Source organism: Aspergillus homomorphus, assembly GCF_003184865.1.
Source record: "Aspergillus homomorphus CBS 101889 unplaced genomic scaffold BO97scaffold_63, whole genome shotgun sequence".
In the NCBI taxonomy this organism is placed as follows: domain Eukaryota; kingdom Fungi; phylum Ascomycota; class Eurotiomycetes; order Eurotiales; family Aspergillaceae; genus Aspergillus; species Aspergillus homomorphus.
Genome location: NW_020291949.1, coordinates 116,973 through 132,697, shown reverse-complemented (window position 1 = coordinate 132,697; position 15,725 = coordinate 116,973). Strand labels below are relative to the sequence as shown.

Sequence of the window (15,725 nt, the reverse complement as noted above, 5' to 3'; positions counted from 1 at the left end):
TCTTTAATCTTTTTTAGATTCTTCTTATTTTATTAATTTATTAATTCTTATAATTTATCTATTTATTCTTATATATATTTATATAGTAGACAGACTCTTGCTCTAACAAAAGCTTTTTAATAGTATATATATCTATTAGTCTTTTAGAATTCAGATAATTCTGATATTCGAAGTATCTAGTAAAGTCTAAATATTATAAGATATAATAAAATTTATATTTCTGCCTGATTCTGCCTGATTCAGGTATAACAGTTAACCGCGGTTAACTGTTATACCTGCGGTTAATCTGATTTTTATACCTTAACCTGACCGCCAGGTTAAGGTCAGGTTAAGGTTAAGGTATAACAGTCAGGTTAAGCCACTCTATTTAAGATTCCCGGAATTTATATTTAATGAAATATATAAATATTTTTATACTAGAGTAATTATATATAACTAGAAACTAGTTTCTTTATTCTAAATTTTCTTATTTTTATAATAGTTAATAAAAAAGAAATAAATTAAATTATCAATTTATTATATTTTATAGTATATCTAACTTATTATTTATTAAAAATCTAGATAAATATATAGTATAGAAAATAATTTATATATTTAAAAAAAATATTTCTCTAGTAATATAACTTAGACTTTTATATCTAGTAAATTAATTTATTTATAAATTATTTTAAATAGAGTAGTTCATAAATTTTATAAATTAATAAATAAATATATAAGTAAATTTATTTATTTTATTTAATTAAATATATAAAAACTTTTTAATATATTACAGCTAAAGAAACTATTAGATTATTATTTATAATTAAATTTATAAATTAACTTATAAATATATTTATATATATTTAATATTATATTTTTATTAACTAATCTTTTAAATTATTTAAAGAAATAACTAGAAATATTTAGAAAATATAAGATATTATTTAATCTATAAATAATATAATATTATTTATAAATAATATAATTTTCTTTTATATTTTTAACAATATCTTTAGAATTATCTAGATAAAAGTTTTATAATTCTATAATTAAGTTAAAAAGTAAAATAAAAAATAAAGAAAAATATATAACTTATTTGTATAAAAATAAAGAAATACTAGAATAAATATCTAAATTATTATTAGAATCTAAAGGAATACTGGAACAAGCGCCTGAGCCAGTAGCAGAATCTAAAGAAATAATAGAATAATTATCCGAGCCAGTATAGGCGCCGGAATAAGTAACAGTATAGAAACAAAAATCTGAGCCTGTCTAGAAACAGTAATCTGAGCAGTATACAGACTAACTACTACTAGTCTAAAGATACAGAATAAGATATTCCAGGGTTATAGTATTAATTAATAATATAGTAGACTATCTATAGTTAGATATTATAGTAATATTATTAAAGTAATAAAAAATATTTTACTATTCTTAAAATATATATAACTAATATTAAAAAATATAGAATTTTAATATATCTTTTCTAATAGAATTAATAATAAAACTAGTAATAATAGAATTAATAAAAGAATAATTAATAATTATCTCTATTACTACATAACTATTATCTTTTAAAATATTTATATTTATATAGATATTTATATAATTATTTTTATAAGTAAAAGTAATAAAATTCTAAACTTTATAATTTAAATATATTAAAACTAAAAGAAATCAGATATTTCTATTCTAATATAAAAAATAAATTCTAAATAAGTATTATAAAATTGTATATAATATAAAAATATTATATAGTATTATGATAAAAAAAGATTTATTATAATTTATAAATACACTTATAATAAATGATACTTAACTAATATATATATTTATTATCTAATTTAATGGTTTATATATAAATAAACTAATCTATATAAAACTTTTATAAATTTTATAAATATATTTTTTTCTAGATTTTAAGAACTATTTATTTATTAAAATTTAATAATATTTTATAAAAAATATCTATATAAACAAATTTATTCAGATCTTTATATAAAATATTATTTGAGATTATAAAGGATTTTTTATTAATATTTATAATTAATTATCTATTATATATATTTATTTATACTTAAAACTTTTTATTTATATTTACTACCAAATAAAAAATACTATTATAAATAATTTTTTAATTAAATTAAATAGTATTATATTTATTGCGACGCGCGTAAGCGCGGAGCCCTACGCTAGGTCCTGTCCCTCGGAGGACTCCTGAAATGCGTTTTGATTGGTCGGTAGTTAGGCCTCTGATTGGTCGGCATAGACGGAAATTATTGGATGAGAGTTAGTCTTGGCAAGGAGTACTCACGTGACTATGTATTCTGCCATTACTTACCGCGTCGGCCAGAGGAGGTGCTTGGTAAGAGGCCTTGCTTACTCGCTTGCTCACTCGCTTGTTTGCTTGGTGGAAGATGCTTGGTGAGAGGCCTTGCTTGCTCGCTTACTTACTTACATGCTTGATGGGAGGTGCTTGATAGGAGGTGCTTGGTGGGAGATGCTTGGTGGGAGGTGCTTGGTGGGAGGTGCTTGGTGGGAGGTGCTCAGTGAGAGGCCTTGCTGCCTCGCTTGCTTGCTCGCTCGCTTGCTTGGTGGGAGGTGGGAGGTGAGAGGCTTTGCTGCCTCACTCGCTCGCTCGCTTGCTTACTTGCTTACTTGCTTACTCGCTTGCTTGCTTGGTGGGAGGTGCTTGGTAGGAGGTGCTTGGTAAGAGGCCTCGCTTGCTCGCTTGCTTACTTACTTACTTACTTGGTGGGAGGTGCTTGGTGGGAGGCCTTGCTGCCGCGCTTGCTTGCTTACTTACTTGTTTATTTAGTAGGAGGTGCTTAGTGAGAGGTACTTGGTGAGAGGCCTTACTGCCTCGCTTACTCGAGCTCGCTGGCTTGTTTACTTGCTTGCTTGGTAGAAGGTGCTTGGTGGGAGGTGCTTAGTAAGAGGAATCGCTTGCTCGCTTGCTTGCTTGGGGGGAGGTGCTTAATAAAAAGCCTCGCTGCCTTGCTCGCTTGCTTGCTTGGTGGAAGCTGCTTGGTGAGAGGCCTTACTGTCTTGCTTGCTCGCTTGCTTACTTGCTTGCTTGGGGAGAGGTGCTTGGTGAGAGGACTTACTGTTTCGCTTACTTGCTTGGTTAGTTGCTTAATTACCTGCTTTGGGGCTTGTTAAAGGGTGCTTAAAAAGACAATCAAAAAATTACTCCTCTAATTCGCGCGTTGCATGCCTCTGTTGCACTCGGCCCTTCAATTTGAAGGAGTCAGCCGAGGGTAAACAGGACCTAGTATAGTAATATCTTATAAATAAGTAAATAAAAAAATAAAATTACTAATAGTATAGATAAAATAAAAATTTTTATTATATCTAGATTAAAAAATTCTAGAAATATTGAGTTTAAGATTATAAATCTTTCTAAATTTATTTATATAAGAATAATTAATCTAATTCTAAAAATAATAAAAATAAGCAGTAGAACAGAGATATTAATAAGTTTAATAAATATTAATTATTTTAATTTTATTAAAATAATTAATTATATTAATAATTCCAGATATCCTGTTCTAGCCAGCTTTTATTAATAAATAAATTTTAAAATAAAATAAGAAATAAATAAATATAAAATTATATAAAAAAGACAATATAAAACTAAATATATATATATAATATTACTAGACTTTATTATTTTTAATCTAATAATTTTAAAAAATTCCAATAATTATATTATTATTTAAAAAGATAATAATAATAATAATAAAAATAATAATAATATATATATTATTTTTATTAATTCTAAAATAATTATTATATATACTATTTATAATATAATCTTTATATTCTGTAACTATTATATAAATATATTTCTTATATTATAAAATTTATAATACTAAAAATTACTATTCTTAAAATTATTTTTTTAATTTTATTATATTTAATTAATGAAATAAATAAATATTTTATAATTTTGAAAATAGAATATACTATAATTATATCAATAAACTTATATATTATTATTATTTATAATAATATATATCTTAATATAGATTATAACTTAATTATAACTAATAAAACATTTATTTTATTAATTAAAAATATAATTTTTTAAAGTATTATCTAAAGTATTAATATATTAAATATTGGTTTTTATTATAAAATAATATTTTATATAATTTTTAATATATATATTTTTTATATAAATAAATAAATATACTAGTAAATATTTAATTAAATATTTTAATATTTATTTATATAATAGTAAAAACTTTTATTATTAATAATTTTATATTCAAATCTAATTTATTTATTAGTATAAATATACTTAGTTAAAAAAATATTATTTTTAATTATAATATCTAGATAATTTATATTAATGGATATAATAATTTCTTTATTATAAAATAAATCTAAGTTAAATATAATTATATTAATATTTTAATATATGATAAAAAATATATAACTCTTCTACTATATATAAAAATAAATATACTAGTTAAAATTAAAATTAAAATCTATTTAATTAATAATTTTAATTATATTTCTAAATTATATAATAGTATAGACTTATTTATATATATATATATCTAGTTAATTTTAATTTTTTCTTTATATAAATAATTAATAAAATATTTAAACTAGTTATAATTAAATATTATTTATATATAGATATAATTATAGATAATAAATATATTATAATTTTTTATTCTAATAAAAATATATTTAAATTATTATATTTAAATTATTATATTTAAATAAATAAGTAAATATATATATATATATTTACATAAATATAATATTTATAATTTTAATTATATTTAATATTAAGTCTAGTAAGTATATCATATTAATATTTATTATATATATATTAATAAATAATTTAAATATATTTATTTATTTAATTATAATATATTAATAGTAGATATTAGTAATATTTTTATTCAAATTATATTTAAGATATAAAACTTAATAAAAACTAAAAAAATAAGTTAAAAAATAATAAAACTTATACTTATACTTATTAATTTTTATAATATTTAAGAATAAAATTATAATTTTAAATAATAATATTATTATTTATAAAGATTTAGAAATAATAATAAATTTTTATAAAGTTCTTAAAATATATAATATATAAGTTAAACTAGATAATTCTAATATAAATATTACTAATATTCTTAAAAAAATTAAATATAAATCTTTTTAAAATAAAATAAAATAAATATATTTTTAAACTTTATATTTATTATATATTTAAAAAGATTAATAGATTATTAATAAGATACTTAATTATTTATAAATATAAAATAAATTTTTATTTATATAAATATATACTCTAATTACTTATCTAGTATTTATTATTTAAAAATATATGTTTAATTTTAATAATTCTGGTAAACTACCTGTATTAAAAAAATATTTAATTATTAATTTATATAATATTAATTATAAAAATAAATCTAATTTTTTTTATATATATAATAATAGATAAATCTAATTTTTATATAATTTTATAAATTTATTTATATATATATTAATAATTTAATTATTATATCTAAATTATTAGATAAGTATATTTCATATCTAGATATTTATAAAATAAGAATATTAACTTTAAATTATATAAGATATTTATAATATTCTTATCTATTTTATTAACATAATTGTTAAGTGAGTGGTATATGTAAGTGGGCGGCACACCCTACCAAGTATTCTGGTTTATATATATTTTAAAACTAAAAATTAATATATTTATACTATTAAAATTATGTTTTCTTGGTATTAATCCCTTACAGGGTACTTTATATATTCATAACTAATTTAATTATAGTCTAATCACTGCAGTAGTATATAGTAATAAAATAATTCTTTATTAGTTTTTTATTAAGATATCTTAATCCTAGATTCTTTAATAATCTTATCAGTTTACTAAAAAACTTTAATTATCTTATTAATAGTAAAGGTATATAGATTAAATATCTAATAATAATTTTATTTTTTTTAGTATCTCTTTATAGTCTGTAATTAGTAATTTTTATATTTAAATAGAATTATCCAGCCGAATATAATCTTACAGTTTTTAATTATATATATTAAAACTAATTATATTAGTATTAATAGACTTAGTATATATTTATAAAATAATCTTTTAATTATAGTTTTATATTTCCTTAATTATCTTATATTTATAGATATTTTTAGTATAGTTAACATAGTACTTAATTAGTTAATTAAAATAATCTTAAAAAAATAATATATAAACTGTTTAAGTATTCTTTAAGACTAGAAAAGTATTAAGCCTAAAATAAAAAAATTACTTTAAATTATTAAAACTTCAAAAATAAGTAAATAAGGATCTAAATATATAATAAGAAAATTAATTTTATTAATATAATAAATATTTACTAAAATTAAGTTTTTAATTAAGCCTCTATATACCTGTTTTAAGAATAAAAAATAGATAATATCTAATAATTAATAAAGATATAAAAAGTACAGAAATATATAAATAAAAATAATACTATTTTAACTATAGATCTTATTAAAATAAGATATTAAATAAAAGTTATATTTATTAAAAATTAAAAAGTTATATCAGCTGATCCTCTATAGTTTTATTAAAAAAATAAAATATTCTTAAAATTAATATAATCTAATTCTATTATTAGTCCAGCTGTTTAGTAAAAAATTATCTTTTTATATAAAAAATACTTTATCCTGATACCAGACCTCTATATAGGTTTCTTTTTTTAGAAATTAAGTATAAAGATAAAGCCTAGTCTAAGATATTAATATACTTAATTATTATTATTTATTTATAATTTCTAGATTATAGAAGAAATAGCTTATTTATATAATTAGATCTTATAATAACTTATATAACTATAACTAAGTCTATAATAAAATTAGTTTTATTAAAGTTATAAATATTTTAATTAATAATTCTGTATTCTAATATAGTAGTTTAAATATAATTAAAATATTTATAAAAAATTACTAGATTCTTATAATAAGCCTTTTTATAATTATATTAATATAAAAATCATAATTTAAAGAAATTATATTAATTAATAAAGTTATATATTTATTTATAACTACTATTTATTATAGTAGTAGTACTATACTTTTAAATTAAGATTTCAGCTATAGAATAGATATATATAAATATAGAAAAGATTTCTTATTTATTTATAAAAAAAATTTATTATTCTAATAATTTCTTCTTTATAGGAATTAATTTATATAAATTAATATATATATTAGCTTAAGATTTAACTTTATTTAAATATTTATAAAAAATTATCTTTAAAATTATAAAAATTCTTACTATTTTATATACAAAGAGAATTTCTTATTTGTTAAAAATCTTAATTACTAAGATAAGTATACCTTTTTGTTTAACTGTATTTTTTCAATAATACAAGTATTTTTAGTCGGTTTATTAATAATTTAATAACTTTAAGTTAATAAGGGTAATTATTTTAGTGGTAAGCCCGCCGCCTATTTATATATACCACTTACTTACTGATTATATTACCTAACTAATTATTAATAATCTAGATTTTAATATTTTTATAGATAAATTTATAATATTATAAAAACTTAGATCTCTAAGTATTTTTATAATATTAGAATATTATTTAAATTTAACTAATTATTTATATTACTAAATCTTATAATATATAATATACTATAATTTTATAAAAATAAAAATAATATTATTTAAAAATTTACTTTTAATAAATAATTATAACTATTAATATTATATAAATATTACTATATTTCTTTTTCTAGGTATAGAATATAATATATTTATTAATTTATAAGATAATTTTATTAAAAAATAATTTTTTATATATTTTTATATAGATATATAAATATATATTAATTTTAATATTTTCTAAAAAGAATATAGTATTATAATATATTATATTAAAAAAATATTAATATGATTATATTTTTTGAATAAATTATAATATATTTAGTTATATTTCTTAATTATATTGTAATATTTGTAGAGAGAAATTACTAGTTAATTATATTTAAAATTAATTATCTAATTTAAACTTTATATAAATTTTATTATATAATATAAACTACTACTATTAAATTATTTCTAATAATATATAGAAACTATATATTTATAATAATAATAAGTAAATAAATTATTTGTAATATAATTATATTTCAATATCTAAATCTCTGGCTTACCTAGGTATTTAAATTTATTTAAATATTTATTTTTAAAATCTATTATTATCTAGATCTTATAAATATAATTATAGATATATTTTTATATTTATTAATTAAAAAAATATTTTATACTTCTAAATTTAATCTTACAGAATTATTTTAAATTAATATATATATTATATATATTATAATATATATTAGTTTATTTATTTAATTATCTAATAAATTTAAGAATTATTTATATTTAATATATAACTAATTTATTATATATTAAAAATCCTAGTTATTCTAGATATATATCTAGATATTTTATTATATATTACTAATAATAATTTATTTTATATATTTAAATATATCAAAATAAATAATAATAAAATTATTAAAAAACTTTAGTTTTCTATCTTCTGTTTATTAGTTTAAAAGTTTTTTTAAATAGTATATAATAATTAAGATTTTAATAAATATTCTAATATAATATAAGATATTATATTATACTAAAAATATAAGAACTTAGAAAAGTATATTAAATATTCTTTAATATATTTAATTAATGAAGTTTAATATTATTAATTATATAGTAATTTATTATCTATTATATATATATTTATATTATTTTATATTTTAATAATTAATTTTATTATTACTCTTCTATTTATATATAATTATAATTAATATTTAATAATTATTAATAAATTTACTAAATAAATTAATCTAATTTCTGGTTTATCTGAATAAAAAGTATTTTAATAAAAAAAGATCTTTATTATATATTTATTAATATATAATTAGAATTTATTAATTATATTTACCTTAGATTATAATACTTATTTTATATTAAAATTCTAATAAAGAATATTTAAGATATTAAATATTTTATAATATTATAGTACTATTTTATATTTTTAAATAATAAATAAATAAAATAAATTATTTAGATAATTGAAATTATATTTAAATATATTTATACTTAATATCTTAATTATATTATATAAATTAATTATATTAATTTTATTATTTTAATAATTTATAATTCTCTAAGTACTACTATATAGAAAATATTATATAGATTAATATTTAATATAAATTTTTATATTTTATAAAAGTTTATCAAATAAACTATCTGTAAAAATAAATATATACATATATATATATATATATATATAAATATTAAATAAGTACTTAAGTTGTTTATTATCTTTTAAAAGTATAAATAAAATATTATAAATATTAAAGATATTTATATAAATAAAAATATTAATAAATATTCTTAAAATTATTTATAGAAAATTATATAATTAAATAATAAATATGTCTTTAAATAATAAAAAATAGTTAATTTATTATTAATATTATATAGAATCCAGCTAGAGATAAGTAACTATTTTCTAATGATTAATTAAATAATATTTTTATTTTTTTTATTATAAAATATTTAGAAATATATAAAATATTATATTTAACCTTCTATTAATTTTAATTAATAAAGTATAATTTATAATTATTATTTATTTACAGATTCTATTATATTATATATAATATATAATAAACTTTAATTTTTTATATAAAAAAAGTTTTATATCTTATATAACTAGAATATAATAAAAAAATAAAGATTTTAATAATTTAATAATTAATATAAAATTAAATAAAATAAAATCTTTTTATTAATAAATATATTACTAGTATTATTTATTTATCTTAATTTAAAAATTAATTATTCTTTTATATTTTAATTATCTTTATTTTTTTTATAACTCTTATAATATAATAAATATAATACTTAATTTCTTATTTTTAATTACTTTATAAATTATTTAAATATTTAGATTTATATATATATATATATTTTTATAATATATTTTTTTTCTTTATTAAAATATATTAAAATCCTTTAATTTTATTTTTTATCTTTTATTTTCTTAATATTAATTACATATTCTACTTTTTTTAACTTTTTTATTAATAAATTTTATTTAACTTAAATTCCTTTAACATCCTTCTCTTATATAAATAAATAAATAATCAAGTTAGTAAGTAAATAAAAGAAAATATATTTTTTATATAATAATTTTAATAATAATAAAATAACTAATTTAATTAATAATTATTTAATTTTATAACTTTTATTAATTTTTTTATTTTTATTATTTCTTAGTTTACTTAACTTCTTTAATTTTAATTAGTATATTTTTTATATATTTCTAAATTTTATACTTTGCAATATATAACTAAATATTTATATAAGTATAAATATAAGTATAAATATAACTATAACTATATTTATTATAATCTTTAATTATAACTATTATTTTATTTTTTTTATTATTATTTATTACTCTATTATAATTAATAAAATTACTAGTATAAATATTATATTAAATATATTAATTATAACTACTTCTTTAAATATATTAATATATTTATATATATTAATAATATACAGGCCCGTGTTTATTAGTTTATTAAATAAATAAATCTACTTCTTAAGTTAATTTATAATTCTTATTTACTTATCTAGGCATTTTCTTTTCCTTTATCTCTTTAACTTCCTGTATTTAAAATTATATATATCTGATCTTTTTTATAGTTTTGTTTGCTTTATACTTAATAAGATTAATAAAGTCACTAATCAGTTTAATTATAGTATCATTAATAACAGCTAATACTGCTGCCTATTACCACCTTTAGGTAAGATATTAAGCAGCTAATATTCTATCTACTTATTTCTTTAATCTTCCTTAGATCTTCCTTACTTTATTAATTTATTAATTCTTATAATTTATCTATTCGTTCCTATATATATTTGTACTGTAGACAGACTCTTGCTCTGATAGTTATATAAAGATTTATATAAGTATTTAATAAGTTATTTAAGCATATATAGATTACAATTTATTAATTAAATAAGAAAAAGATTAAGTAAACTATACTATAAAATAATAGAAAAAGTTAAATTAATAAAATTAATAAAATTAATAAAATTAATAAAATTAATAAAATTAATAAGATTAATAAAATTAATAAAATTAATAAAATTAATAAACTATTATATAAATTAATTATTAGAATACCAAATAGAAGAAATTTTATTTATTTCTTCTATTTATTTAATTATTTTTTAAAGATATGAATAATAATAATAAGTTAAAAAAATAAAGAATAATTTATAATAAGATTTTTAAAATAATAAATTGTTTGATTAGAACTATAAATATAAATATAATATATAGAGATAGAAAGTTTAAATAAATTTTAATAAAGAAAATGAAAATATATTATAAAAGTTTATATAGATATTAAAAAAGATCCAGATATTAAAATACTTTTTAAATTAATTAAAAAGCAATAAATTAAAAAGTAAATATATAATATTACAAAGTTTTTGAAAAATGATAAAATTATTAAAAATATTAAATAATAATTAATTTATAAATTAAAATAAATAAATAATACTAGTAATATATTTATAAATTAAAAAGATCTTGTTTTATTTAATTTTATATTAACTATTAAAATATTAAAATTTATAATTTTTTTAATATTTTAATTATAAAGGATATAAAAACCTTTATATTAAAAAATCCAAAATTTATAAATAAATAATAATTTCTAATTATATTTAGTTAATTAAAATTAGTAAAGACTAGAGTAGCTTAACCTGACTATTATACCTTAACCTTAACCTGACTATAATCTAGTAATTAGATTAAAATATAAAAAGTAATTTAACTATATAATTAAAATTAGATTAAGATATAATTATTACTTTAACTATTTATATTTACTAGTTAAAAAAGTTAAATATAATAGATAAATTATTAATTATATATTAATTAATAATATATATATTTCTCTTATATAAATAATATATAAAATATAATATATTTTTAATTATAATATAATTATATTCTTTATATTTAGTTTATTTATTCTTTTTTTATTTATTTTATTTTATTTATTTATTTTACCTGTTTTTTCTAAGAAATATCTTATATTTTAAAAAAAGCTTTTATAAAACTTAATATAAAAAAAATAATATCTAATATAAGATATATATATTAATTATCTTTTATATTATCTAGAATAGTAATTATAATAATATAAAAATTATAAAAAATAAATCTTTATTTAAGAATATATAATATTTATAAATTTAAATAAAATTATTTTCTCTATTTATAATAATATTTTATTTTCTAGATTATTTTTTATATTATTTATATTCTTATTTTTACTAATATAAAAGATAATAATTTTTTTTTAATTCTTAGATATAAAAATAATTAAATCTAGATTAAGATTTTTAGGAATATTCTAATATTTCTTATTTCTAATAAAATAATTAATATAGATTTAAAATATAATTATTTTAATTATATTAAATTAAAAGTAATTCTAGTAATAATAATAAATATTTTAAAAATTATTAAATAGATATTTAATATTAATATTATTAATTATAATAAATAAAAAATCTTTACTTATTTAATAAAAAATAAAAAACAATTATAATATAATCTTTAATAAATAAAAACATTAGTATACTTTATAATATTTAAAATAATATTAATTAAATTAAAAATAAATTAATAAATTATATATTTTTAATATTTAAATATATTTTAAATTTTCTAAATATTTTATTATAGGTAAGAGTCTAGTATTTAAAAATATTATAAAAAACTTTATTTAAATCTAAAAATAATCTAGAGATAATAAATAATATATTAATAATTAGATTTTAATTATAATAAAAATAAAATATTTTTTTTAAAAATAGTCTAATACTTATTATATTAATTAATATTATTATTAAATTATATATTTTTTGAAAAATTTTTAAATTTAAATATTAGGTTTAGAATTATTATAATTATATAGATATAGTTTTTTTATTTAATAAATATAATAATAATATTTTTATAATTTTTAATATATATTTTATAAGTTCTTAAAGATTTCTTTTAGGATATTTATTTTTTTACTAGTTAATTAATAAAGTAATCTAGATAAATAAAAAAAGTTATTATAAATATTATAAATCTTATAAATAAAAAATCTATTATTCTTAGATAGATAAAATATAAAAAAAATAGATATAAAAATTTAGAAAATACTTTATTTACTTTTATTTAATTAAAATTAATTAAAGATAATTAATATTAATATAAATATAATACTAAATAAAAATTTTAATTATTTAATAAAGATTAAATATCTAATAAGTTATAAGATAAATTAAATTTTAATAAATTTTATAATCCAGAAAAAGATAATAAATCAAATTAAATTTAAATTATTAAATAAATTAAAATTTTTTATAATATTAAAAATTTATATTTATAAATTATATAATTTTCTAAATCTATAATTAAGAATTAATATAATATATTATTATAAACAAAGATTCCAGAAATTATTTATAAAAGACTTTTATATATATTTTTTATAATATATTTTTTTAATAATTTTTAAAATACTAAAAAATCTTTTTAGATTTTTATTATTATTATTCTAAATATATTTAATTATATTATTTAAAGCCTTAATTTAAAGTTTTTATAAAAAAATATTAATTATAAATTAAATTATATAAATAAAATAGGAAATATAATATTAAGTTTAAATAATTTTTATAAAATTAAAATTAATAAAAATATTATAAAGCTAAATATTCTAATTAAATTAAATTTAAAATTTTAATAAAATTAAATTAAATATTAAATTACTATTAATAGTATTATTAGTTATTATATCTAATAATTAATAAAAAATTTATATTTATATAAAATTAATATAATAATTATAACTAGATTTTTATTAATATAAAATTAAAATACTAGTTAAAAATCTAATAAGATTTTATAATAATTTATATTTTTTAATTAAATCTAGTCTAGTAGTTAATTATAATTAATATTTATTTAATATCTAAAAATTTTAATAATAATTTTACATATATTTTTTTATATAATTTTAATAGAAATTTTTTAATCTGTATTTAATTAGAAAAATTTAATTCTTTATAAAAAAATAAAATAATAAAATTAATTATTTATTTAAAATATATATATTTAATAATCTAGAATAATAAATAATAAATAATTATAAAATATAAAATTTAATTTTAAAAATCCTATTTATTATAAGTAGTATCGGTCTAGAGATAAAGAATAATTAATAAAAATTTATTTTAAGAAAATAAATAAATATTTATAATAACTCTTTATTTAATATCTAATTAATTAATTATTTAAATATAATTAAAAGTATTTTTTTTATAATTTTTATAAAAATAATAATTTATAAAACTAGTTCTCAAATTTTCAATTTCAAGATATTATAAAATATAAAAATATATAAAATAATAGATATAAAAAGTTCTATTAAAAAATAATATTTTTTTTTTAAAAAACTTTTTATAATATTAAAAATTTTTTTTAATTAAAGTAAAATAATAATTTTTAAATTTATAAATAAATTTTCATTAAAAAATATCTTCTACTATTAATTATAAATAATAAAAAATCTTTTTTATAAAATTAGATATAAAATAAATTTTTAATTTTTTATAATATATATAATCTTAAAACTTAAAAAAAAATAAAGATCTAATTTAAATAATTATAATTAATTTATAATATTAGAAAAATTCTATAAATAATATTTTAATAAAAAAAAGTAAAAAGTTCTATAAAAATAATATTATTTAATTTAAAAATATATTTATATATAAATATAATTTATTATGTTTTTTTAGTTTAACCTATATACTATACTTATTATTATTAATAAATATAATAAATAAAAAACTATATTTAGAATATAGAATTATTAAATATCTTTTTTAAATAGCTTAAATACTTAAATATTTAAAGTTATATTTAAAATTAAGATTTAAATAATCTTTTTATTATAAATCTAAAATTTAAATATATTATTTTATTAAAATACAGCTTATATCTTAATAAATATTTTATTATTTATATATATTTTTTAGAAATTTTATAGTCTTAATATATCTAGTTTTTTTAAAAAATTAAAATATAAGTATTAAATAAAGATAATAAATTTAAATAAAAAGAATATTTATATAAAAAAGTCTAGAAAAGACTTTTATAAAATTTATTATTAAAAATATAGTATAATATCTAATATTTAGATTAAATAGTTATAAATAATATAATTATTAAAATAAATTAATTATATAATATAGTATAAATAGTTTTTAATTTAATATATAAATAATTAAGATCTTTTTAAATAAAAATAAGAGAATAATAGATTTATTAAACTTATTTAAAAAGATTTAATAATAATTTAGAAATATTAATCTAATTTTTAATTATAATTTTAATAATAAAAGTATAGTAATTTTTATATAATTTATTAAATCTTTAGTATATAGCCTAAATTAAATTATAATCATATATATTTTCTTTATATTTTTTATTATAAGAGTAATAATATTATATAAAATTAAATTATATTAATACTACTAGAACTTTCCTATTATTTTTTATAAATAAAAAAAATATTATTATATTTTTTAATTATTTTTTTTATTCTAG

The 15,725-nt window shown here is 13.2% G+C and overlaps 1 protein-coding gene across 1 annotated transcript; it reads left to right on the top strand.

Moving 5' to 3' along the window:
* Positions 1 to 2,373: 2,373 nt before the first annotated feature.
* Positions 2,374 to 2,769, top strand: BO97DRAFT_248304 (uncharacterized protein). The gene has a single exon (XM_025690836.1). It carries the CDS (start codon positions 2,438 to 2,440, stop codon positions 2,690 to 2,692), a length of 255 nt encoding a protein of 84 aa, XP_025546704.1. The 5' UTR covers positions 2,374 to 2,437; the 3' UTR covers positions 2,693 to 2,769.
* Positions 2,770 to 15,725: the final 12,956 nt, after the last annotated feature.

Bases quoted from the DNA above. Each gene is read 5' to 3' on its own strand.
- BO97DRAFT_248304 (XM_025690836.1), top strand. From the start codon at position 2,438: ATGCTTGATGGGAGGTGCTTGATAGGAGGTGCTTGGTGGGAGATGCTT.